The sequence below is a fragment of the Fistularia commersonii genome, chromosome 10 (assembly GCF_037954325.1).
Source record: "Fistularia commersonii isolate RoL2024-O1a breed Wild chromosome 10, RoL_Fcom_v1.0, whole genome shotgun sequence".
Classification (NCBI taxonomy): domain Eukaryota; kingdom Metazoa; phylum Chordata; class Actinopteri; order Syngnathiformes; family Fistulariidae; genus Fistularia; species Fistularia commersonii.
Genome location: NC_141293.1, coordinates 8,399,036 through 8,426,993, shown reverse-complemented (window position 1 = coordinate 8,426,993; position 27,958 = coordinate 8,399,036). Strand labels below are relative to the sequence as shown.

The window sequence follows — 27,958 nt, the reverse complement described above, 5'->3', positions numbered from 1 at the left end:
CTAAATTATTCTTGCACAGCCGCTGTGTATTTATTAAAAAAAAAAAAATAATGAGGCCAGCTTGTAATGCAGAAACAGGATGAAACGAGCAAAAACACATACTTGACTTTTCCTTAAGACAACATTGTTAAACACCACAATGTGTCCACAATGGGAAAGTGGGGTTGAGGAATGTATGACTCAGGATTGAACTGATAAAGTTTGCAGATATGACCTAAAATAGGTAATTTATTCACAAAAACTGAATGCTTGAGAATATGATTTTAAAATTTATATTACAAATCATATAGTGCTGAAAACAGATTTGATGAATAAGAAAGTGCTGCCCTCACGTAGAGGGCAGTCCAATTTGTCTCTTAATATTGAATGCTTACTGTAGGACATTGTGAAGGTTTTTTCAAGGCCAGATAGGGGAGATAATCCCTCCAGCACGTTGCGGGTCAACCACCAAGTCCACCAGGTGGATATACCTGCAAAACTTTACATAGGAGGCCTCCAGGAGGCTAATTATCAGCCTAAACCACCAAAACTGACTCATTTCAATATGAAGCACCAGCAGCAGCAGCTCTACTCCTTTCCAATACCCTGGCAAAGACTTTACCTTTAGGCCTTAGCAGCGTGATCCAACCATAGTGGGAATACATCCGCAGGCCCACTTTTTAAGAAAATGGGGGGACCACCAGCACACAGACTCTATCCCCTGCCTCCATACGACTATGAAGAGGTGTATCAGAATGAGAGCCTGACAGTGTGCAGTGCCTCCAGCATCTCCAAATGAATCTCCTCCATGTTTGTTGCTGCTAAAGAGCTTTTTAATCACCTCAGGAACATGAACAATTGATCTGTTTTAAGACAAGAGTCGCACACCACAAAAAAGATGATCAGTAGGGGAGGACTGGTATGCAGTTCAAAGTGTGCAGTGTTTTCCTGTGACTTACTAACAAGTCTATGGGAGTGACATTTTCGCTTTTCAGTACATCAGGTATAATGGTCTCTTTGCTGACTGGAGATCTGTCATCGTGTGACAGGAAGCTTCCCTAACTGTATAAGATGATGTTCCTGGAGCAGCAATTACTGAATCAGATTATCATTATTACCTTTGCCACAGACAAAGTCTTGGAAGTTTTTCACCTTTAACTCTGTTTCCAGCATCAGCCTCAATCACATCAGTTGAGGTCGAATCAATCACTATATATAGTGGGGCGAAAAAGTATTTAGTCAGCCGCCAATTGTGCAAGTTCTCTAAAGATGAGAGAGGCTTGTAATTTTCATCATAGGTACACTTCAACTATGAGACAGATGAAGAAAAAATCCAGAAAATCACATGTCTGATTTCTAAAGAATGTTTTTGAAAACAATGTTGGAAAATAAGTATTTAAATGTGTATGTGTGTGTGTGTGTATATATATATATATATATATATATATATATATAAACACACACACACACACACACACACACACACACACATATGTATGTATATATACTGTGTTTTTTGCTCTACCAACTGAGGTTTTTGAATGAAGTGTTATTAATTTTAGTTCACACAAACGAACAGGTCAGTTCAGTGAAGTGCTGGATCTAGTTTTTGTTGTTTGAAATAAAAATAAATGAAGGTGGGTGAATGTTCTTGCTGTGAAATTACTTGATTTGTGATTCTTTAGCTAATATAAACATGAAGTTAACCAACATACACAGCAATGATACAGAATCATTAAATGATTAGGGAAGTCGAATATAAAAAGGGAAAACCTGTGTTCATCCATTGCAACAGGGCCACCATCACATTCTTCTGCCAAAAAAACAGCCAACTTGACAGTCGTGCAACTCACCTGCTGAGACAAGCACCACCCTTACTCTTGTCCCCGACTTGTTCTCCCGTCAAGAGCATTGCATTCCAGGCATGCAGCAAGACACACAAACCCTGGCAGTTGTGCAACCTGGAGGGTTTATTTCTCCATCAGGGTTTATTGACTGGCTCCTATGGAAAGGCAAAGGAATTTCAGCAAGAGGGAAAAACTAATAATTTTGTTAAAGCCATAAAAAATGATGAAAGGAACCCATTCCTGTTTCAAACATTAGGAGGAGTTCATATGTTTTTTTTTTCTACCCTCCTGTGCTGTAAGTCCATTCCCTGCACAGGTTAGACTCTATTCTACATATTAGATGGTGATATAACAGTTAGTCAGTGTAATCTCCATGTACACAGACATGGGTGTTAAACTTTCATTTGAAAAACCGCCGCAGCCTTGTAATCAGGAGCACAATAACTGTGTGGAAGTACACATCTTTACCTTGGCAGTGTTAATAACTCTGAGGCAGACAGAGTTGTCATTTTGTTATCTCTGCCCTCCAGAGGCATGGAATTCACAAATACACACACACACACAAACACACACACACACACACTCTAATGAAAGCTGGGTTAAAACTGTTCACAAAAGCACAAGAGAGTCATACCCTTTGGATATAGGGAAGGCAGAAACAACAAATGCATTTTTTTTTAATTGTGGTTTAAGACTGATGTCAATAGCAACAGAAAGAGGCTACAATCCATTTTGTCTGGTGGCCTCATGACTCGTCACAAACAAGTGCAGAAACATGTCATTTCTGATATATGACCAGCTTATGTTTCAGACTGGTATTTGAAATAAACTTATGCGGATCATTTTACATTCAGAATTGATAAATATTAAAAAGTCCCACGTCACTTAAGTCACACAATCTTTGATCAGTCCTGATGCTGGTCCCTTCATAACTGATTGGTAAAACTAAGTTTTCTTTACATTGTGTTACATAAACTGCATCAAAATATTGCAGACTTCTTTGTAGTTTCTTCTTTAGTGCATTATTTAGAGAATCTCTCATGATTAAATTCTTTGTCAACAATACTTCATTTTGGATGCAGTCAAAGGAATGAAAAGAATATTAGTAATTTAGCAAAAAAGCATTCACACACACGTCAATAATAAAAAAAAAAGGTTCCTAACACAGATCTCTGTCTAAATATACGAGATAATGGTGTAAAGATTGTACATTCTATGACATTGTTAAAATCCTTCAACAAATTCACAACAATCCTTTGGTCTGTAGTAGTGTGCAATCTACCAGCAATAAAGTACAAAAAAGAATTACTGCAACCAACAATATAGCATCAGATAATTTGGTCTCCTTTCCAGGGAAGGGCAGAGCAGATAAGATGACCAAACATTATCCGTGTGCATAACTAGGAAGTAATGTTTACAGCACGAAACTACATAGCACACAGACCAGCACTCCTTCACCACCGTGTTCCCATGAATACTTGAGTGGTATATCCACTTACAACTGCATTTCATATCGCTATCAATTAAAAGGGAGTTCTACTCTCCATTTTCCCACTTTTATTGATGATAAAAACCCTAGGCTGCTTAAAACAATATTCAACAAAGAATCTGTATAACAGTGCATAATACTAATGGCTACTGTTAACACTATGTAGTGTTTAGTCACAATGGTTTTCACTGTGGGGCGGCGCAGAGGTTAGTTAGTACTTTGGCCTCACAGCATGAAGGACCTTGGTTCAATTCTGACAAGGGGACATTCCTGTGTGGGTTTCTCTATGTTTTTTTTCCTCCCACAGTCCAAAAACATGCAGCAGGTAAATTGGGAAAATTGGCCCAAATGAATGAGTGAATTTTGTCTGTCTTTGTATGAGACTCCAGCCTCCCCCGCGACCCTGAGTGCAGGATAAGTGGTAAAAGATGGATGGATGGATGATTTTCACTGTTTCCATGGTGAAGTTAAGAATCATAGTATTTAGATATTTGATTTATACACCAGCTCTACTTAAATGGAAGAACAAAACTGATTCCTTTAACCATATTGATTTAATACTGGTAGTATTGTCTTTTGACTGCCTTATTCTCAGACTGTTAACTTTTTTTTTTAATCCAGCTAATCTCAAGGAAAATGAGCAACAGTCTGCTAACATTTCAAACTTCAAAAAGTTGAGTCAGTACTTTCCTGTTTTGTTTTACAAAATTGTTTTTAAAACTATGGAAATGAAATATCATCTCAGACCGTATCATTCTAAGGGTTTGTATTATGTACAAATGCCAAGCCCTTCCTGGTTGAATGTGTGAGAATTTCAAGTCTCCTTGTGCAGACTTATTTTCTTCAACAGTTTGACATCAGAGCTGAGTTCAAAACTGGCGGGAGGTTTTTGCAGCTCTCTGCACTCATTGAACAACGTAACAGACATCGACCAAAACAAACATTGCTTGTCATTCTGTTGAGTGAGAAGCAAAATTTCTATTTAAAGACCTAACTGAAATGTTTAACTTTTTAAAAACACTACACCTTGAGCTCCCGTGAATTTCAAATCACAGGACCTCAAGTAATTGTTTCTATTAATTGAGTGGCTTTATCAAACATGAACAGAAAACACATTTACCCTTGGTTGGTTGTATACCTAAACTTAGTTACATTACTTGTGCGTGTGTGTGTGTGTGTGTGTGTGTGTGTGTGTGTGCGTGACACAGGATACATGAATCCCAAACCTATTAAAAACAAACCATTTAAATTAGATAAATGAGCAAATCAGCCACACTGAAATATTTTCTTATAACGACAGTTCGAACTGGTGTGGACGTGGTGGATCAATTATAAGAAATAAACAAACAACATTTAGCTTGGTGCTACTTGATTCTTTCTCTACATTTCACAATATTTAACTTCACCGCATGAGTTTTAATTTGAAAGGATTTCACATCGTGAAACATTTCAGAACTGCAAGTTTATGCTTTTCGGAAGAAATAAAAACATCTACCCCAAGTATTTTGGCAGTGCTGATTTCAAAGCTATTAAGCAACTTTTTACACATATTTACCCTTACAAATGGGTGTTTTTGCTAGTAAATGTTTATTTAAGCTGCGCTTTCTGTGACATGTATTTTTTTAATGCTGATTTTTCTTTTCTGGCAACTATTTTGCACAATTTTAGATATATTTTTCTAATACTCCCTGCTGTCCACGTTGGTGACAGTAGCTTTGTGCTTCTCTGGCGCCTCCTGCAGCTCAAGTCTTACAGCCGCAGAAAAAGATATTAGCGCCACCAACCGGCGGAGCCTCTGAATTTTAAAATAAAAATAACTAAATAAATAAATAAATACCACGTAGACATTAAGGTCGTGGAGTTCATTGCCTCCACTTTCTCAGGATCCGTGTTTCAAGGTTGAACTCCAAGAGAACCCAGACACGGGGCGGTTAAACAGCGTCAGGTCGAACAGCCTGAATTTCTTTGCTTCTTTCTTTCCTTGTTATCTTCCTTTCTCTTTTCTTTCTTTTTGATTTAAGGGAGAAACCTCCCGTCCGTCAGTCGGTTGAGCTGTGACTCCCCTCCACGCAGACTTCTTTCACCTGCTTTTCCACGCGTCTTGCAGATGGGTCGGACGTGATTCGGTCCACGGAGACGCTTCCGGGGTACCCGGGCGAACCAGCCAATGACGAGCCTCCGATGAGGCCGCCGATGTGTGCTAATTACACGGCGGCTCACTGGCGCCACCTAGCGGTCACAATTAAATCTCCGCTGCGCTCCATCTGCAGATTATCTGCTGGCAAAGAAAGGCTTTTCAGTGGAGGCAGGTTCAAACTGCAGGAATCAAGAACATAAAAAACGCCATGGAGTTGGAATCAGAAATCATGAGACATTCATCACAGATGGGGAGTTCTCTATGTGTGTGTGTGTGTGTGTGTGTGTGCGTGTCTTCTTTCTTGTTTGTTTTTTGCCTGAGGAAGTAATTTCACACAATAATCCAGATACCTGTTATCTCAAGTTGGAACACTGGGGGATTTGTTGTGATTGAATGGCGTTATTCCCGACAGGGGCCCTCCTTGGGAGATCCGCGGGGGCCCCGCCTCACAGTGGCCCCACCTTTACTATGATAGATATACTGACCCGAGCTGTATTTCACATTAATTGATAATTTAATTAAAGGGTCTGCCAGGGAACCTGCGCCTCAAGGCAACCAGCAGCAGTACTGCCTTTATCAGGCTTTACAGATGGTGCGCCGGTTACATCCCGGACTAAATACAAAGAAACATATTAAAATATTTTTGATGCAGCTTGTCATTGATTGTTTCTCACATATTTATTATTGGGAGCTTAAGATTTAAGGCCCCGCTTTAAAAAACAGGGTCTTAAATCTTATAGCTGGGGGTTTATAGCTGATGCAGGTTGGAGTTTTTTGTTTGTTTTGTTGTTTGTTTGATTTTTTTTAATTAATTTTCTTTTGCGGGGGCGGGGGGGGGGGGGGTACAGATTTAATTTCGTTTTGAGTCATTTGTTGATGCTTGCAATCTATCTTAACAATTTTTTTTTTTTGTCCTTTTTAATCTTTTGATTGATTGAGGTTGTCCTTGATTCTAATGTTTCATGGTTTTTAAACAGATTTTTAGGGAAATTTAAAAGGCACACGTATACACGACTAAATTACATGTATATTCTCACTAATTATGAAACAGTTGTTTCTACGCTATGTAGATTTTTTTTTTTTACTTTTGTTTTAGTCATATTAATATCTGTGTCATATATTATATAATATATGATATTTTAGTTACTTTTGCTAGTTAGGACTTTGCTAGTCCTAATCCCTTACTGATCATCTGTTAATTTGGCACCTGTTTGTATCTTATCCAGTACATTTACATCGAAATGGCAACAATCCCTCTAATCCTTCCTTAATCATTTGTCCCCCATCCTACTTCCTACTGGCCCTGTATGTCAGCCCGGGCCTCATATGGAGAACCCCCAAGTCCCCCCACCCCTCCTGTGTATCATTACGTAACAGCTGAGAGTTAATTTTGCATGATACCAAGCTGTAAATGTTTGTTTACATTCATGGTACTGATACATGATTTAACAGGATGAAGAGTCACTTAAACACATCATGATCGCCCAAATATTCAGTTGGGTGCTTTCTCTGGCATTTTCATCTGTTGTCTTGGAGACACAACTGTAATTAGATTACATAATTCTGCAACATATAGGTGTTCTAAGCAAAGAAATTACATTACAGTCTTTTCTTTAATCAAACAATTGTGTAATAGTTGTCCAATAATGTGGCCCTTTCAGTTGCCCTTTTTTTTATCACTGTATTATTTCTCTGAAAATGACTTATGGTTACAAGTACGGTTAGAGTCATGTTTTACATTAGTTATATAAATTCTCATTTTTATACATTGGCATAATTGTTAAAAATGTATTTTACAGACCTGAATGAGCATGGCTTCTAAGGGGGGTCTTGTTAATTTTCTTGTCAATACTCATGATATGCTTTTACAGATTTTTACGTACATTTTTCTGATTTTTCTGTTTCATATATACACTGTATAATCATAAATCCATGTGGTAATTAGTCAAGACTTCAAGGTTGAAACTTTCAAGGCATCTCATCATATCACTTACTCACTTAATAAAAGCAAACGCATATTAAATATTGTGAGAAATATAAATCTAAAGTATTGATTAATTTTTGTGGTTCATGTTTTCTTCCGAAATATCCCAAGTACATCCGACATACATCGAAGAGATCATGTATCCCCACATTTTAGAGTTGTTCAGCCATGATGCAAAATAGTCCATAATTCTGGAGGATACCAAGAGTCAAAGTATCACTTTTTTTTAATTTCATTGACTTTACTTGTAGCTTTAATGATTGAAAACTCATTCCAATATTTTCAAATGATTTTTTTTTTTCTCTAAACTCTTTCTGATAAATTAAAAAATGATACTTTTACTGATTTAGGTACATGTTTCTTTTAAGTGACATTCCTCATATGAAATTATGAAATTTTAAAGTAATTGCAAGCCACTGTAAGAAGTGAAACAATGAAACAATACTATTACTACTACTACTACTAATAATAATAATAATTATAATAATAATGATAATAATGAGATTGGATTTTAATAGCTCTGTATGTAACATATTTGCATTTTTAAATGCAATCAGTGGATTTGGAAATTTTTTGCTATTTAGCTGTTTATGAAAACTAGCAGTTAAAGTGATTTTTTTTTTCAGCTGAATATATATGTTGCGTGTTACATGGGACAAGACAACAAATCAACATACTAACGGCTTAGACTGATAAAAATTAAAAACAATACACAAAAATTTGGAAAAGATTCAAGGGCAATAATGTTTTTGGCTTCAAGTTTTAGTCAAAGGTCAAAGGACTCAAATGACTCAAAAGAATCAAAGGTTAAGAGTGTACAGGAACAAGAAAAAATAATTCATTTTATTTTTGAGTTGAGTATTTTGTAATTCTTAATCCCGAATTATAACTCCCTGAAGTTGAATTGAATTGATTTTGAGTAAATTCCAAGAATCTCGAAGTGCAAAGAAGCTGCATGAAGTGAAATTTAGAGATGTTTCATTCTTAGAACGCCTTTGTCCCAAACTGACTGGCAGTTTTACAGCTTGATACTCATCCCACAAGTTAATTTGCAGATTAGAAAATGTAATGTTCCTTATTTACAGTAGAAGCCATATATCATTATCCCGAAGAGCTGGAATGGATGTCAAGAAGACAGTGCGGAGCTTAGAGGTCGAGGCTCAATGCGACGAGTGTGAGGTCACCATACGGGAAGTAAGTGGTGAGGTTGGTCTTACTCATCACTAGGCGTGTCACTACAGCATCAATGTGATTAGAGTTAGCGGGTGGAAAGAGGGATGGGGGGCTGGGGGATGACCTAATACCCGCAAAAAGCAATGAAGTCATTCTACCTGACTCATATTCCCAGCTGATACCAGCTCTCCCAGTTGTGTTTGTTGTGAGAGGACCAGCTGTTTGTGTGTGTGTGTAGTGCATGTGTGTGTGCATGCGCGTGTTGGTGATTCTATAATATCTGCAGACTGTCAAGCAATAGCTAATGGTCACTGAATTAATCTTTTATAAAGCTTTATTCCATTACTATTGACTGTTACTTTTGTTACAAAACATCTTTTCTCAAGTTTTCATATTTTTTCAATGGTAGATTCTCTATTTTAACTTCAATTCCAAACCATTATTTATATATGCTTTGTAAGGCCTTCGTTGATGCCTCAAGAACAACAAAAGAAGCATCAATTTGTCTGTTTTGATCTCAAACCTGGGGCTTTTGTTCTGATCCACTGGTTGATTTATGTTAGATGACCTCTCATTTGACCTCTCATTTGACCTCGTTTTTTTTTGTTTTTTTTTTAATTGAAAACAGACGCAGCAACTCGGTAACAATGGAAATGACGATGGACTATATTTTTAGTGAAGACCTCTTAAATACAACAATGGTCTGATCAAGACTTCAAAATTCCTCTATAAAGCAAATTATACAAATTAAAGTGAAAAAGAAAGCGAGGCTCTAAAAGTGCCTGATTAGCACCTAAAGTAGGGCTGACTGGACCGTTTTCTTTGGCCGAACAGTGAAAAGGATGCACGGTCGCAAGGTTATGGGAGCCATTTGATTTCATCCACAGACAATCGCAGGATGAACGTCTGTAAAGCATCTGCAGCCGATCCAACAGATGCTGAGATGCTGTGGCTCAGACCGACCAGTCACAATAACATCACGGCCAATAAACATCACTAAGAGATTGATTAGAAATGATTAACAGGCTGCTTTTTAAGAGAAAGGTATTAGTGTCTCACCTAGACAAGACAAAACAGTGGTCTAATGTTCATGTGGGTCGAACTGCTTACTTAAAAAATCCCCTTCATGGAAACGCCTAATAGGGTCGACTCCAACGTGATATCATTGATTTGAGCTGAACTGTAAAAAAATTAGCTTATTTACTCTGGATTTTGTTCGTGTTCAGCAGCATATTTGTTTTGTTGCCTTTTTAACAAAGAGAATTGATCCTGGTCCTTGGAAACTGCTTCTTTTTATTATGTTTTTAAAAAAAAATTCTCAGATTGTCAGATGCCAAATTCATGGCAGTCATCATTAACTAGCGCCAAGCTAGTTAATGTGAAGTTGTTTGAGCGATTTCCATCCGACAAATGATTAATGTTATTTTTTAACATGATAATTGATATGTTATTATCTCTCACATAAATGCCATAAGTGTACGGGCAACACATCAATAATACAAGTAATACAAGGAACAACAAGAAAAATGATATGAAGTTCGGCAGGCAATTGCGAAAAAATGCGCAACGATTAATGAAGCCTACATTGCAGAGAGATGAATGTGAAATCCCATTAAATCTGTCAAGAAACGCACTAAACAACAGAAAGTGTATAAAACAGACACCTGAAATTACCAATCAACTACCTATAAGAAGAAAATGACCTATTAATCAAGATGAAAAAGCTAAAACTTGCAAATAATTACAAAATCAAGAACAAATTAACCAAAGATCTAAAACAATGTAATTAACTAAGAGTAATACATGCTGGTTTATCATTTGTATGATTATTACTGTTGTTGGTGTTGTTAGTGCTACTTCTAGTGGTTGGCTCTTTAAATTTTGTGGTGAAGTGTCAGATTTATATTCTTATATTCTTGAACTCAAGACTGTCTTTCTAGTTAATTAACCAATAGAGTAAAAGTACCGACAAAAATATGAATAGAAATAAGCGAACTTATGTTTTTTTTTTTTTTCATCCTGCTCCCTGAAGCTTTGGCATTTTGCGCCAGAACAGGATGAAGGTATTTTACAATATTCCATTCTTTCAGCGATTCAACGCACTTTGAACGCATTTGTCACTGTGTATTTAGCTTTTTGGGAAGAAACAGAGACCGTCTTCCTGTAAAACACCAGTAGAGGCCATGAAACCTCATCCGAATGCCTCTCAGCATGAGGGAGACCGGATTGTGACCAAATTTTCCTTTTTGAGTAAACTGTGTTCCTGAAATATTTCCTGAAAAAAACAGAACAAAACGGATTTATCTATGATTAGCCCAGACGATTAAAAAGGATATATTCTCAATTACATGAACTAATACAACGTGGACGAAGTGGCCTCTGGGTTCACTGTCTCGCTGGTTCAGCTGATTGACTTAGCAGCTCCCAGCAGCTTATGGGCATGAACGTGGTATCATTTGCATGAAGTCTTACATCATCCCTGAGAGCCCGCTCACTGTGGCATCAGCACGTGGTGCTTAGCCAACACGTCCCTTTGTGCTCGCAGAAGCCTCATTCATGTGACAGCGGGGCAACAGAAAAGTCTTGAAAAGGACATCTGGTCGTGGAAGTCAAAGGGATGTCCTTTTGGGACCCTTGGACGTGTCTTTACAGCCTATTAAGCCTGTCGTCTCTGAGAGACAGATACTGTCCATAGGTGAAAGCAATATTGCATGGGCTCTGGGACAAAGAGATTTGTGTGCGCCTCTGCGGCACAGTAAACCCCGAAGACGCCTTTCAACGGGGGACAAAAGACAAGAGGGGAAACTTTGACAGCCAGATGGTCAAGATCATTGAGGGTTTCTTTTCTTTGTTTTGTTTTTTTTTTAATGAGCGAGTAACCTGACCTCACTTGGTTTGTGAGTATCCTGTAACTCACACACTCATAACAGTATGAATGATCGTATCGGCCCCGCGATCGACGCGCGCTACATTCACGATCCGAGATCTCCGAAGCCGGGGGGGGTCGCGAAAGGTGACGTGACGACACAACGGCGTTACCAATCGCCAAAAAAAAAAAGTCACATATGAAGGCAGAAGGGATGTTTGCGAAAATGGGGGGGGGGGGGGGGGGGAACTCGACCCCGTATCCATGCCGGCTATTGATTGGGTCTGTCGCTCCCAGCGGGCCCCTTTTAATGGAGCCAGACGACCTCTTGGACACTGAATACTCGGAGCACCGCTGCTTGCCCTGCCCAATCCTCTGGCCTCTCCAGTGGGTGGGGTGGGGATTGGGGGCAGACCCCCCTGGGCCCACCCGCTGGTCCATCAAGCTATCACGCCATCCCGCTCTCCTCCTGCTGCTGTTTTTCATCCGCGTTATGGGGTGGAGCGGGAGGCGGGGAGGGGGGTTTAATTCGGGCCTCATACCAGGAGTCTCCCTGAGAGTTTTCATTTGCAACACGCACGTCCTTCGGGGAACGCACCCCATCCTGATTGGCACCCAGAGAGCGCGTCTAGACTATGATTATGCATGTAAATACACCTGCTCGATCTTTTCCAGCGCCGTCTGATCACAACATTTATGCTATTTCTATTTTCGGCGCACTGGTGTTTAGAAATTTGTGATTATACTGTTGCTCCTTTCTACGTGTTATTAAAAGGCAGAAGGTGTTCTCACTCGAAATGCTAAAATATTCATAATGAATCTCTCCAGGAGTCACATGGCTCACTCAATCTGTCATACCAACCTTGAATGAGGGATTGTGTGTGTTTTTGTTTTCATTGTGAAAGTTATAACCCAGTTACAGTCTGGGGAAACACCGTGTGAGATGGAGAATAGAAAACTAATGGATGCGGTCGAAAACACACACTGGAAGCAACACAGCCGGTAACAAATTTAATTTAAGAACAATTTATGACAGTTTGAACCAACTCCAGTGTTCTCCGGTGTTATTTAACACTCTTGCATAGCCGAGTGAAGCGGGGGAGCGTGTAATATTTTATTTGGGTAAACATCCGAAGGATTTGTTTTGTCTCTCCCTTCGCCGGGATGAACCAGGGGCAACAACAACAAGCTCACCTTCACTTTGAGAAAGCTAAAAAGGCAAGATCAGGTCTAATATTTCCACCTCGCTTCTTTTAGCTATTTCATTTATTGTCTGGAACCAAATGCAATGGGTTCCAATGATATCAAAAATATGAATCTACTGTCGTTTTTTCAACTGTAGTTGAATGGAAAATTCCAGGTTTGATAAAAAAAATAAAATAAAAATTGAAAGTACTTTGCTCTAAACAAAAACAAATCGAAATCCATACGTGTAAAGTGGAGACAGAGTGGATTTACTGCAACCTGATATTTACTGGTATTATTACCATAACTTCAGTTTGAGTCTTTGTGTTGCACTGAAAACATGCCGTCAGGCGTGGTTTCTGTCGAGGACATCTTGGGGAGTCTGAAGCAACGCAAAAAAAAAAAAAAAAGAAAGAAAAAAAAAAAACCAACGGCGCGGTTCTTTGTTCACCGGTGCTGCTGCAAAACCCCCCTTTTTTTTTCCTTCAATGTGCGGGGGGCTTTTCTGGTGTTGGCGCGCTGCATAGGGTCTGCAACGCGTGTCTGACAACTCCCTTTCTCTCCTCCTGGTGTGCAGCCGCCTCCCCCAACCCTCCACAACCCCCACCCCAGACACCCTCTATATACATAACATCCTCATGCGCAACGGCGCTGGAGACAACAACGCGGTGACCTGCCGCAAAGCGCGGCTACATAGAGGTGGGCGGACCCCCCTCCCTCCACCACCATCACCCCTCTTCCCCCCCCCCCCAAAAAAAAACCATCATCCCCTTTAAAAAAAAAAAAAAAAAAAAAATGTCACCAACTCCTTTTAGCTTGATGCCGGATAGTCCACGACCCTCCTCCTAAAAAAAAAAAAAAAAAAATACAGGAGCTGCTGGTTTTAATCAGTGAGAAGAGATGGAGTTGACATCATCTTTTCGGCAGCGGCGGCGGCGGCGGCATCATGAGAGGACCATGTGCGCACCGCGCTGGCACCGTCTCCACACGCACACTGTTTACATCCCGGATGCATATTCTTACATAAGTAGCGCACACACACACACATATATATATACACACACACACACACACGCATACACACAAAATAGCGCGCTCCGTGGGGCCGTGAACAAAAGAGGTGGTGGTGGTGGAAGGGAGGGGATGTTTCTTCTTCTTCTTCTTCTTCTTTTTCTTCTTCTTCTTCTTTTCTTTTTGGGATGCGGTTTTGGACGCGACGTGCCACAAGCTCAGGGAACCTGAGACGGAATGGTACAACAGGAGGGCGGCTCGGGTTTTTTTTTTTTTTTTTTTTTTTTTGTCTCGGCGAGGAGGGGAGCCGTGTAAACCAGACTGGGTGGAGCGATTCTTTCGGCCGGCCCCCCCCCCTCCCCATCTATCGTGCAGACGGGCCTTGTGTCCCGTTCGCCTCCAGCGCGGAGAGAGACTACTGTACCGAGAGTCTGGCGGTTGGGAGAGAGAAGGGGGGCCGGTCTGTGGGAGGGACTACTAGCGCAAAGGGGGGGGGGGAGGATTGGAAGGAGGAGGAGGAGGCGGCACGGGTGCTGTTTCTCCAGTCTCTTTCCCCTGTCTTTGTCTCACACACTCTTTTGTTAGCCATGCCTAGCCTGCTGGTTCTAGCAGGGATCATGGAGAAAAATGGGGGCTACGGCGGGGATCTGGCCGGCTCCGGCTTCGGAGGCGAGGGTCTCCTGGTGCCGCCCGACGAGGAGGAAGACGACTCCCGCGCCCTGAGGGTCGCGCTGGGCCAGTTGTCTCTGCTGGGGCTCGGCGAAGGCGAGGACGGCGGCGGCGGAGCCCCGACGACAGGAGTACAGGATCGGAGTAATAATAACAACAACCACCACAACCACACGAATAGCGTCGGGGGCGGAGGAGACACCGCGATCCTGCAAGGGAAGAGCAAGTTGTGTGCCCTGTACGAGAGCTCCTCAAGTGAGACGAAGGGACGAGGCTGCAACATAACAGAATGCGTCCCGGTGCCCAGCTCCGAACATGTGGCCGAAATAGTGGGGAGACAAGGTAAACCGCTGCCTTGCACATTATTTCCCTCCAAACTTGCGGGTTTTTTTTTTTTAACGCACTAACCCGCGGTGGTTCTCCGCGTGCTTTTCTTTTTTTTTTGTTCTCTAACTGTTACCTGGTGTTATTTGACAAAGAAAAGGGAGTGGTATGTGTGTGTGTGTGTGTGTGTGTGTTTTTGTACTCCCCCGAGATATCAGCCTCCCACTTTTTTCTGCCTCAATGTTGCAAGTTCTCATGTGCTCGTCGTGATTATTACACGGATACGTTCAAGACACCCGCTTTGTGTTTATTTAGCCTTTTCGGTGAGTGATATATTTAATTTATTATCTATTTATTAATTTATTTTTTTAAGACCAAAGAGGCAGGAGAGAGAGCCCTGCTCCCCTCCTGTGCGAATTATTCTACATCCACGCCATCAATGTCAGACACACACACACACACACACACACACACACACACACACACACACACACACTGGAGCAGGGAGAGCACTTGCTTCCTTTGTCGTCTGAGACGCGCCAGACTGTTCAAAAGGCAACGTGCTGCTCCTGAAAACACAACTGCTCGCCGCTGTGAGACGCTTGCCGATCCAAAAAAAAAAAAAAAAAATCTAGAAAAATACAATAAAAAATAGCAAAAATTCCAGATTCCGCCTGCAAAAAAAAAGGAGGGGGGAGGAGGAGGAAGGTGTTGAATCCCCTCTTCCAAAATCGGGTGCGCTTGTTGTTGATGTTGCGCACTGGCCCAGTGACACATTTGGACAATAGGGGCGACCGTGGTCCCGGTCTTTTTTTTTTTTTTTTCTTCTTCATCCAGTGGGAAAGTTCAAATCTTGGTCCTTTGGAGCATTTCCCAAATATACCTACAGTTGATTTTTTTTTTTTTTTTTTTTTTTTTTTGAACAAAGCCCCCACCCCCAAGTTGAATGACAGCAGCTGTCAGACAAAGGTGTGAAAGTCTGGGGATGAGGGGAGGGGCGCAGGAAGACAGTGCTGCTGCTTGGCACACGGGATGGTCTTAAAGGGTGACTCAGCGAGAAGTTGCACCGGCAGGTGGGAATGTTTAAAAACAGAATATTGTGCTTATTTGCAGGCAAAGCTTTGTCAAGTGTGCGCACACCCTTCCCCTCTCCCCCCCGCCCCCGACTCTGGATCCAAGTTAAACAAGAGAGGTGAAAGAGCTGGAATATAACTTGAAATGAGAGAAAGTTGTCCCCTGGCCTCTCGCTTGGTTGTGGTGTTTATGTGGCTGCGCCCTTTGTGATGGGTGAGGGCAGTGTAGCATCTAAAAAGCTGAATGGGAGTCACGCCTTGGAGCTGAACACAAGGGGCTCCTCCTGAGCCCCACTTCATTGCACATTCTGAATACTACATGTTTGTCAGAGGTAGGAGAGGGAGGAGTCGCGAGTGGACGGAGGGGGGGGGGAGAAAAAAACTGCAAGTTATCTTGCAAACAAAAACAAACCGGTTCAGTTTAACATCGCTTCAATTTTTTTAAATTTTAATTTTTTTTTTTTTTGTTTATTCCTCCACCCTTCATGCTCTGCTATGGCGATTTAGCTGGTGTGGCTAAGTACCCTCCCCTCCCATTGCGGCTCCCGTTCTTTACTCTGAAGTGTAAGTTTTGAATTTTAATGGGGTACCCGAAGATAGCCGAGGGGTGGATCCAGCGAGCACAAGAGGAGCGAGAGGGCTCTTTCGCCTTGACCGAGAAGAAGTGCTGATTGGGGTGGATTTGAGCTGCTTTTGATCCGGGCCCCTTCGTTAGTTAGTAAGTTGGCACTACACACACACACCCCCTTCCTCTCAGGACCGCGCATCATCGGCTGCCTGGTGAATCTGGCAAACAGAGCATCCTGTTGTGAAAGGGAAGGGCTGGATATGACTGTTCACTACTGTCAGAATCACAGGCATTGATTCCCGAGGATGCTTTTCGTGTCTTTCCTCTGGCGCTCTCCATGTCGAGTGTTGCTTTGCTTTGAATCGCACGCTGGTCCAACACCATTGTTTTTTTTTTTTTACCAGCGAGGAAATAAGCGTCTCAAGTGACCTGAAATTCTCGTCGAATTAATCTTTGCCTATTTTGTTTACAGATAATTCCTCAATTGAAGCATTCGCTCGGACTAATTAAAAGGTGCGGGGTGCTCCGAGAGTGGGATTTTGTTCGTCGCTCTATGACGCCGTGGCATAAGGTTGCGTCTTTGGGCTTCATGTGGGAAACGGCCCGAAATGGGGTATTTTCAGATTTTGAGTACGAGCAGCAGCGAGGCTGAGTATCGCCGTCCTGCCGTCCCTTCCGCCGATTCCCGAGAAGCCGGTGTTCCTGGATAAAATTGGCCTATTTACCGGCATTAAGGAGACATCCTTGTTAACTTAAAGTGTCTTTAAACTGTTTGATACCTGATGCTCTGCCTTTTATATAGGTAATGCAATTATGTGCCGTGTGATGCGCAGCAGCTGGACTTCACTGAGAAGTTGTCCAAGATACAGCCGAGACACACACGCTTGCACGCTGGACTTTTGGGATGGGGATGCTGTCTTCATTTCTCAATGAAAACAGACCCTTTTAATGGCCCTGCATGCTTGTGATATAAACAGAAGCGCTGCATCTTTTCCTGTCACGGCTTTAAATATATCTGGCATCCCTCCTCGAAAAATGACGTAAAGACTCGCTGTTCTGTTTCATTACAATACCACTTAATTTGTCATTCAGTAACATTAACTGAGTAAACTGATCAAAAACAGGGCAGATGAAGAGGAATAAAAGGCCAAAAATGAAGCATCTGTGCCTTGTCTGTCTTTTCTCATAAGGTCAAGGAGAGGTCAGAAGGTGGCCGACACACTGCAGATGTAGCATGTCTGCAGACATATCTATGCTGGCTTCGTACTTTTACACGCTCCTTGTAGCTCTCCCTGAGTGAGTTGTACGTCTGTTTTAAAGCTCATAAATAAGTACACCCTTGCTTTGGTGTCTGGAAACCTCATTAATCACGGCAATTCCTCTGTGCATCTTTTGCCAGTAAAGTCTGCAAAAATAAAACGCTCATAAACAGCAATTAAACCAAATCTTCCCTACGATGGTTTCTCTCAGCTCAGGCACATATTTGGTGTAACCTTTTCACTTAACCTGTGTTTCACAAAATTGGTTCAGCATATCATAGTTACTTATTTTTCCATGTTTTTGCGCGTGCGTGCGTGCGTGTGCGTGCGTGCGTGCGTGTGTGTGTGTGTGTGTGTGTGTCTTCAGGTTGCAAGATCAAAGCCCTTCGAGCCAAAACCAACACCTACATCAAAACCCCGGTCAGAGGAGAGGAGCCCGTGTTCTTAATCACTGGCCGGAAGGAAGATGTTGCATTGGCTCGCCGTGAAATCATCTCGGCCGCCGAGCATTTCTCCATGCTTCGGGCATCTCGCAACAAGCTAGGAGTGTCCTTTAGCGGCTCCCCGCCCACGCCTCTACCAGGGCAGACGACTATTCAGGTGAGAGTGCCATACCGCGTCGTGGGGCTGGTAGTAGGGCCTAAAGGCTCCACCATCAAACGCATCCAGCAGCAAACCTGCACGTACATCGTCACTCCCAGTCGGGACCGCGACCCGGTCTTTGAAATCACCGGATCGCCGAGCAACGCCGAGCGGGCCCGGGAGGAGATCGAGGCGCACATCGCTTTCAGAACGGGAGGCCTGCACGACCACAATAACGAGAACGACTGTCTGGGGCCGAACGGCGGGAGCAGCCCGGCGGGCAGCAGTGGCGGGCTGGAGAGCCGGCTACAGCAGGTGTGGGGGCTGCAGGGGGGCCAGCGCAAGCCCCTGACCAGCAGCTACCGCCAGAACTTCTCCGATGCCATGGTCGGGGGCGGAGGAGGAAGCGAGGGAGGGGGAATCTACAACAAGAGCAACTTCTCCGGCTCTGGAGAGAAACCTTGCTCCTATTTCGGGTCGGAGGGCACCCAGACCTGGGGCGACCCCGACTACCCCAAACAGGTGGCCTTCTACGCCCAGCAGCGTTCCAAGAGCTTCGGCGGCCTCCCGCTGCCCCTGACCAGACTCTCCCCGGGTTTACCCGAACCTTGCGGAGGCGGAAGCACCAATAACTCTTCAGTCACCAGCATTGTGCCCGTAGCCGGTTCACCTCACGCCCAGGCCCGCCGCGCCCACAGCGAGCCCACCTCAGCCGGCGAGGGTTTCCCCGGCCGTCTGCCGGTGCCAGACTCGCCGCCGGCCACCGTGCGGGACTGTATGACCTGCTTTGAGAGCAAAGTGACGGCTGCCTTGGTGCCCTGTGGCCATAACCTCTTCTGCATGGAGTGTGCCATCCGAATTTGTGAGCTCAACCACCCGGAGTGCCCGGTGTGCCACACGCAGGTCACACAGGCCATCCGAATATTCTCCTAAGGAACCACATCAGTTTTTATCATTAGTTTTGTCAGTGTTTGTTCAATAATTATTTACTGTTATTATTATGATTATTATAATACACATTTTTGTTTTTCAGAAAATTTAAAAACGATCAAGCAGATATTTTAGAAGGCACTGCTTGCTTTACTAAAAAGTATAAGAAATATTTTTAAGTTTTTCTTTTATATATATATGCATATATATTTTATAAAAGTTTTGTTTATAAGAGAAGTATAGTACCTTTCAGTTGTTTGACTGCTGCTGTTTTTCATTCATGAATCACAGTGTAGGCAGAGGTAGACAGTAATGTGAACATTTTATTATTCAAATTTTTTATTTTACCATGAAGTGGGTTTATATGGAAGGAAGAAGATGATTGTCGAGGTACCCAATCTACACCTGACTAACATGGAAAGTCAATGTCGTCATTTGAAGGAAAAGTAATTATTTAAAATGCACCGCACCATACAATCATCTTGGGTTTAAAACAGGATTGTCAATCATACCTAGAAATTTCGAGAGGCGTATAAGCCTCTTCAGTTTTACTGTGATTGTGCGTTGATAAAATTGGTCAACAGTACATGTTAATTTTAACAGGAGGGAAAATGTGAATAGATTAGTAGAAGTCTAAACATCATCCAGCCTATATTCTATACAAGCAAACGTCATTCTTATACCTTATATTCCTATACAGCAGACTCGTGCTTAAGAAGGAAGCGGACATTACATTGTTTATTTATACTAATTGGTTACGTATTACGGGCACAATTATTCCGAGATAAAGGTTGCATAATGTAAATTTCCCTCCCAGTAGCCATTGCTTACACCTCCGGTCACTGCAGTTTGTTGAAAAGACTCAGTAAAGCCTGCTCCTCGTGGCACTTGAAAAGCATGTGGTTCCTTGGTTTGGCTTAAAGCACTGATTTAATTTGTGAGGCCGAAAGCCTTGGAATTCATCCAGTTGGCTAGTTCTTGGTATCTGTCCCCCCCCCCCCCCGATGGACTTGTTTCAAAGCCACCTTAACCGCGTTTTATTGTCTCGTGAGGTCATTTGGCCACAGTCGCTGAACGATACGGGACGAAAAAAAAAAACAACAACAACAAAAAAAAACGAGCGCTCCAGTCAACTAGTATTTCTCTGTAAATAAGGAGGAGAATTAGCTTGAGACAAAAGCAGAGTGAGCCTGTATGATGTTTTCTGAATCAGCAGATTAAAATAGTTGAACCTGTGAAATTCGCATCCCCCTAAAAAAAAAAAAAAAAAAAAAAAACAGTCTTAGCTGAAAGGGGCCTGCTGTCCCCCCCTCCCCAGTAATTAGCAAAGCTGTACAGGAGCAGGTGTTTCACGGAGCACTGCGGCTGCGACCCTGAGTCGGAGGTCTCCTCTAGCTTTCCCTCTTTCTCCCCTTTTTTCTTTGGGAGTGGCCTTTTCGTCCCCACCCCTGCTTACGGTTCGATCGGTTTCTGGCGAAGGGCTCTCAAGAGAGGGGTGCATTGTCTGGGCTCGGGTTCGGGGCGCGGCGCGGCGCGCCGCTGGGCGCTCGGACACGGCCCGGATCTGCTCTTTGATAATTAAGCAAATCAGCCGGTCCAGGTGCGGGCCGTGCAGGGGGACTTTGGTGCTGTGTGAGGGGCGAGACGGCCCCGCGGTGAGCCCCCTTGCTGCCCCGCCCTGCTGCTCCAAGCACAGAGGGGGCTGCCTGGACTGGATGCAGCTGGGCGAATTGTACCCCCTCCTTCCACTCCCTCGTCCCCCTTATTCCTCTCCTTTTCTGTCGCTTTGAGCTTGCCCCACCGGGGAAGGGGGGCGGGGGGGGTCCGTCTTTTGTCCCAAAACACACACACGCACGCTCACTCGCTCTCGTACGCACGCGCACACACACACACACACAAAATTTGAAAGACACTAGCTGAATTTGGCAGTGCCTGTGAAATTAGGGTGGGCTTAAGAGCTGAATAAATTATCTCCAGATATCGGGGAGATGCACCACTTACCTTTTTTCTGCGTTAATGTCAGACAATTTGCCCCTTTCAGATGTTAAAAAGCTGTCGTTCTTACGTCTAAGTACTGAAAACCCATCATGTGATGAGATCACATGAGGTACTGTATTAACCCCCCCCCCACACACACAGCAATACCCTGAAATTTGGACAGGGTCCCGACGATGTGGCGACGGCAAAGCAGATCGAAGTTTCCACAAAGCCCCCACCTCTTTTCACCCGCAACCCCCCCTCCCCGCCTCCTATGTCAGCTTGCTACTGTATGGGACATCCAGCAGCTGCCCCTTCACTATGGACACTGGGGCTTCAGCCAATGGAAGCCCCCCCCCCCCCTCGCTTTGAGCTACCAGAATGAAATCACGCAATTGTAATTGACAGGAAAGCAGAGGAAACGCCCCATTTAACCAGCACTCACACTGAATCAAATTACACACCCTCTGCGTCTGCCGTGGCCCCAGCCAGGGGATTGTAGAGGGCTAGAGGAGAATGGACGGGGTAGGGATTAAAGCTGTTGAATAAAAATGAAGGGGAAGGGGATTCATTTCAGATGGAGAAAGAGAAGTATGCTCTAAAAAAAAAAAAAAAAAAAAAATCTCAATTCTAATCATCACTCCGGTTCTTGCCGCAAGTTCGGAGTTGACACAGGAAGTGACGATGATTCAGCAAGCTTCTCTCGTAGTTCATCGGAGAACAATTAAACTCGGCTTCGCTCTCAAAAAAAAAAAAAAAAATCTTCGAAAGCAAAGGCCAATCCTTTAAAAATGTCTGAAAACGGGCAGCCCGCGATACACGTGGACTGCAGGGGAAGCACTGTACGAACAAAAAAAAAAAAAAAGGGTTTTTATAGATGGACAAATTGCACAGTGGTTTGGCCTAAGCTTTCAAATTCAAGGCAGTATGACACTGTTCTTTGAACTTAGTACTTTTGTTTTTTATTTCTGCCTTAATAATTTTTTGTTTTATTAATATACAGCCATTATTCTGGCAAACAAGGTAGCATTGTTGGCCTTTTGATAACATCCCCACCCCTCCTAAAAAAAAAACTTAAAGACCTTATTTCTGAAGAAAAGAATGTGAATCAAACAACTCAGTTGGAGATTAGAGGGATTCAGGAAATTAGGCTCTTAAAAACACTTTACTTAAAAACAAAAAAAAAAAAAAACCAGAGTGAAGCACCTTATTACAAAACGCGCATTTGATTAATACCAAACCGACCACTGATGGTGAAATATATTTCATACGATTTGAAAGACATGCACATAAGGATTCCCTATCATTTTTTTTTGGTATTGTGATGGTTCTTTTTATTCTTCATATTAGTACTAGAGGTAATTTGGGAGACCCCCTCATCCATTTAGTCATTGCTGATGACTTGACTGAGTTTTGCACTGGTTTGAGGAAGAGAGGGCTTGTCGGAGATTCTCCCTGTTAAGACGCTGTTTAAGTTATGAATATTGTATTTTATGGGAAAGCACTCCGAGCATCTATGTAAATACAATATGTGTATCAGTTACAGACATCCAGACAAAGGCCTGCTTAAAGTGAGGTTTTGATTATTTTTACAAATTGAAAAGTGTCATTGTCAGTGTTCTAGTATAAGGAATTAAAAATGTTTGCGTTTTTAGGGAGAGTAAATCTTTTATATATGAGTCCCACGGTTCTTTTGACAATAATAGTATATTAGATAGATCCATACATTTAAAAAATATTATTTAAACTGAGTAACTTAGTATTTCATCCAAATATATAGATAAAAAAGTAATCAGACACTACTATAAACTGTAATAATGAATATCCTTTATAAAGCCGCTACTGTATAAATCCAGGCGAAAAATAAAAGCTCCGAGGAATTGTATATGTAATAACCTAACCCCCTTATGAGTAAATCAGTTTCTATGTATATTAGGATGAAAAGCAATAAACTGGAGTCTGCTTAGTGAGTTGTTTAACTATCCTATTCAGAAATTGACCTTGATTATTAGGATAATACCATTTGTCTCATGGATCTTCTCTCCATTCATTATGGATTTACATCAGTGTGGAAACAGAGACATCGTTAATTTGTAACACTTTCAGGATAAGTGATTGTTCTTGTTGCGTTCATCAGGGTCTTAGTCATTCGCTTCATTTTTATGTAGAATTTCAATCAGATCACAGGGTGGGTCAAGACAAACTTCGGGACTTGCGTTTCGGAGCCGCGCTGAAGTGGTGACATTGCATTTCCTCTGAGAGGGAAGTGCAAACAAAGCCAGAGCAGAAGGTTTGTCCTGTTTGTCAGAGAGCAAGAGCTGGAGACTAACATCCATCGGACTGAAGACTTGAAGGATTGAGAACAGAGGAGGGAGATTACTTGGAGTGATGAGTTAGGGCTGGGCGATGGACCGATAAATAGTGAATATCTTTGTTTGTTTTTTATATTGAAAATCGCGATGGATGATTTTAACGTTTTCATCCACTGTTTGCGAATAACTTCGGATGTAATTGGTCCCTTTTAAGGATACGTTTCGTCTAATCGACAAGGAATTTTCTCGAAAAGAGTCAGAATCGGGGGGAAAAAATACCTCGATATCCCCAACAAGTTTCATTGAATTCAGCAAATCATAGACATCGGGCTTATTATTACCTGCAAACCTGCTAGAAATGAGTAAACAAGGAGGACAAAAACACCATATATGGTACTTGAGTGTAAGACTTGGATCAAAAACATTCTTTTTGATACTCCTAATTTCCTCATTCCTAAACTGATCATCGGTGTGATGTGACATTTTGGATTTCATGCTTGTGAATGCAGCGTTTAGCTGCAGTGGAACTGAACTGTTCCTCTTTCTGCTGGAGTCACTCAGCTCATCAAGAATGTGATTTTTCTCTCTCGATGTATATCATGATATCCGTATCAGAAAATCAGCCCAAATATCGCGATAGTCACAATTTGCGATGCATCGCCCAGCCCTTGTATACCAGACAGCTGCATGTTAACTGCAGTTAACTTAAGGCGCTTTAATTCTCACACGTCTGTGTTAATTTACATACAGAGACAGGTATGTTGCTTCTAGCATATCTTGAGATATCTTGTCTTTTCATAGTTATATTTCTCACCTCATGGCTCTATTTAATACTTGCGTTGCAGCGACTAATCTAGATTCTTTAAGAAACAGGTCAGACATAGCCAAAGACCACATGCGCAAAATTATCACTTGATTTTAGTGTTAAAGATCTGCTAGTTGATTATTGGGAGATAATCTCATGGACAGAATTACATTGTTTACTCAGAAGTCTTAGAGGCCACTCAATCAATATCTGTGAAATGAAAGCATATCATGTTTCAGTGTTGTAAGATTAGTTTAATACTAGCAGAGGTGCCGGTAACAGACTGCCTTCTCCCCAAAGAGAGCAGCTCGAAGCACATCCTGGCACTCGCACGGTCCCCTGGGTCGTTTTCTATTGTCCCGGTTAGCTTGTTGGGAACGATAATGCCTTCAATCTTTCTGAAAAGCCTGAGCGATCTTGAGAATTTGAGATAAAAAATGGACTGGCCAAGTAATCTGGGGGAAAAAAAAAAGGACTAAGCCGGAATTGTGTTGACATGTAGAATTCAGGCATGGTTCTTAATTTTGAAGACTCACAGTAAGGGACTACTTTTTGGTGTAAACAAGGCGGCAGTGTAAATCATGAACAACAGTCACTATGGTTTCATTGTTTGGCGAGCCATCAACTTTATCCTTAAGTTGTCAACTGCATGTTAGTCAAATATAGTACAGTAGTTAAGATTTATCTGAAAAAGTTACAAATTCATCAGCCTAATACCTGAAGTGTATAAAGAGCTTTAAGACCTTAAAGTGAACATCGGTTTTAAAAATCATATATTTGCCGTGTAGTAAAATTGATTAAAGTTTAATTATAATTCTTCAGAATATGCTAAGGTGTAAGTTTCATTTGTCCAACTCACCCAGTTTGATTTTTATTTCAGTGTTGTGACAAAAGGGGTGGGGTGACTCACAGTGACATTTGATTCATTTTCTTGTTAGTATTATTTACAATATTGTATTAAGCTTTCTATTATAGTAATGGTAGAAACTTTTTGATGTTTTTCTTCTCTTGATATGAAAAAGGACTTTATGCATTTATGTAGAATCCCTTTTAAGGAGTGATAGGAAATCCTTATTTTCAATGGATGCACTTAAGCAATTGTACCAACCTGTCTAAATCACACATTGAGCAAGTAATGCATTTGAATGTAAAAAGAAAAACAAAAAAAAGACCACTCAACTTAATGCACTCCTTATGCTTATTGTTTTGTCAATTTACAAGTAAGCTTTAAGTTTTTTGTTTGTTTTTTGAAAAGCATTTGCGACAAGTTTTCAACTATATTTGAGTTCTTCCGCATACCTTTATATAAAGTAACTTAAAATGAATAAAAAAAAACATATTACAGTTTCTCAAATCTATTTTGCTAACATGGGTTATTATTTCATAGAAAGCAGAGGAAAAAAGTCAGTATCTGGATGTTATTTATGAAAAGTAAAAAAAAAAAAAATGAAACAACATATTTATGAGTAATCAAGACATTTTGTTTTTTAATTAAAATGACAAGAAGTTAATATATTTCTAAACACAGTCAGTTTCTACAAATACGTAAAATGAGAAAAGAGGTTTAGAAGTTTTATTTATGAAAGTTGCGGTACGTTCGTCTATTCCAAATACTTTTGTCAAAGTACATGGAACGAGAGCTCACTGTAACTTAAATTTTAACTTCGGGCGCGCACATCTCCAACGTCAGTGCAGTCACAATGGAATAATTACAGAAAGTAATATAATATTTTTTAGAATTTGGAGATATTTTAGTCACAGAGCATCAATTTTGTGCCTCAATTATATATTTTCCTGCATCAGCATTCTGTCTGCAGTGCTGCTTGCCATGACCCCCCCCACCTCCCAACTAACCCCATGTTACTGACTGAAACACATACTCATTTCCTCTGTAATCTAAACTTGCTTTTACTTATCAAACGTATGATACGTATGTTACATGACTGTAATGCTTGGAATGAATGAGGCAGCTGCGCCCCCCACACACACACAAACAGGGTTTGGGGACCGCATAGAATTTGTACACTTTCATTCATACATTTTCTACATCTACTACTCAGCTTGTGATCGATCGCAACAGATCATAATCAGCTTAGAGGAAGCCTTTATGAGAGTCTTTCCCTAATGTGTTAATTAGGCGGAGAGTGCAAACGGAGCTGAGACGTCTATAAGAGGGCACTGTGTAGTAGATCTATGTAACTAGATGCACACACATACACACAACAGACTCATTACTGTACTAGTTTGCATGTATGTTGTATGGTCACTTAGACAGGAGAAATAGTGCAGGTCTTCGTGTTTCCCTTAACACCTGGACTGTTTCTCCTCTGTAGATTTTCATAGTTGGGAGTCTCTTTGGAAACTTGACAACAGTTCGACGGCAGGCAAAGACACCATTACAGTCCCCATATCAAAAGATTTTCGTATTCTCAGTTAGCTGTCAGATCAAAGAGTTTGCGCCTCATATGAATTAGCTTGAAGTTTGAGTAAGTAAGACTACATACACATGAAAAAGCTTGACAAAAAAAAAAAACACACACAAAAAGGCAAATTTTCAGCTGCATGTTACAGGATTGGGGACTGAAGTGGTGCTTCGCTGATTAAACTTGCAAGTGTTTCCGAAGAGGCCGATACAGTCTGACAGTTTGTCTTTGGTAGCGTTTCCAATATTTCCAGCACAGTAGAGGTGTTTCATACCGGTCTAATAGTGGTCGTAGTGCATTAGTTTTGGGGCCGGCATCAGCTGGCATTAGTTTCTGGTTTCTCTGTGAACAGTGGAAGAGGGATACCGATGTGGCCCTCTGTGGCTGACCGTCAAAATTGATGGAAGGACAAAAGAAAAGAAAAAAGAAAAAAAAAAAGGAAGTCTTTGAACTCTGTTACAGTGTGCCATGCCCCTTACAAGGCATGTGATATTGCAGGTTTATTTCTTATAGCACATGTTTTTTTGTGAATTACATTTTTTGGAGACATTTTTATTATTATTGTATCTGCGCCATGTTAGTTCTGGTTCTTTGTTATTTTTCCAAGATTCAAGATGTATTGTAAATGTTTCTAATAAAAACAAAAAATGAAATGATCTCCAATTGAACCGAATCGTGTGTTTGTTTGATGGTTTGAACTCATGAGTTCTTTGCCAAAATGTTTAATACAAAGAATTTTTGTATTATGGAAACACTGAATATCCAAATAGACTATAATCATGGCACACTCCTATTCCCAGTAAATACACGTAATCACATACACTTGCAACATTTGTTTCCACACATCCTGAAAACCCTGGAGTACCAGTGATTAACTCTTCAGTCATGACAAAGACAATGAAAGAGAGAAATCCCAGAATGTTCCGGAAAGCCTCATGTTGTCCCGGGAAAAATATTTAACATCGATTTTCCTCACAAGAAGTTAATCGAGAGGTGTACCAAGTCACAGTAGCTGCTTTGTGGTCTTGGTCAAAAGATATGCATCACCAAGCTAAAATATGTACCTAAGTAGCAAGTCAATAAAATAAAATAAATAATGTGCTGAATCCAAAACATAAAAGAGCATTTCTATAAAATGACCTTAACATGGGTTGAAAATAATAATAAAAAAAAAAAAAGAAATTTATAAAAAAAAAAATCTTACCCAAAAATTGGTCAGAAATTTCCCTGAATCTTTTGAATCTTGCAAGAACCTGGTGAATATTGCAGAGGGATCATATCAGTGGAAGAAGGGGGAGAAGATATTTGTGTGTCAAAGCAGAGTGATTGTTGCTTAAAATGTCACACAGAACATAAAAGACAGGC

The 27,958-nt window shown here is 41.5% G+C and overlaps 1 protein-coding gene across 1 annotated transcript; it reads left to right on the top strand.

The window, feature by feature from the left end:
• The first annotated feature begins 13,670 nt into the window (after positions 1 to 13,670).
• mex3a (mex-3 RNA binding family member A) lies at positions 13,671 to 27,254 on the top strand. The gene is made up of 2 exons (XM_086153563.1): positions 13,671 to 14,682; positions 17,932 to 27,254. The coding sequence occupies exons 1-2, from the start codon at positions 13,860 to 13,862 to the stop codon at positions 19,077 to 19,079; spliced, it is 1,971 nt and encodes a 656-aa protein (XP_086009689.1). The 5' UTR covers positions 13,671 to 13,859; the 3' UTR covers positions 19,080 to 27,254.
• Positions 27,255 to 27,958: the final 704 nt, after the last annotated feature.

What these genes read in the sequence shown, in the direction of transcription:
- mex3a (XM_086153563.1), top strand. Translation starts at nt 13,860, where the DNA reads ATGCGGTTTTGGACGCGACGTGCCACAAGCTCAGGGAACCTGAGACGG. An exon ending in CGAAATAGTGGGGAGACAAG is followed by an intron (nt 14,683 to 17,931) that starts GTAAACCGCTGC and finishes GTGTGTCTTCAG; the next exon opens with GTTGCAAGATCAAAGCCCTT.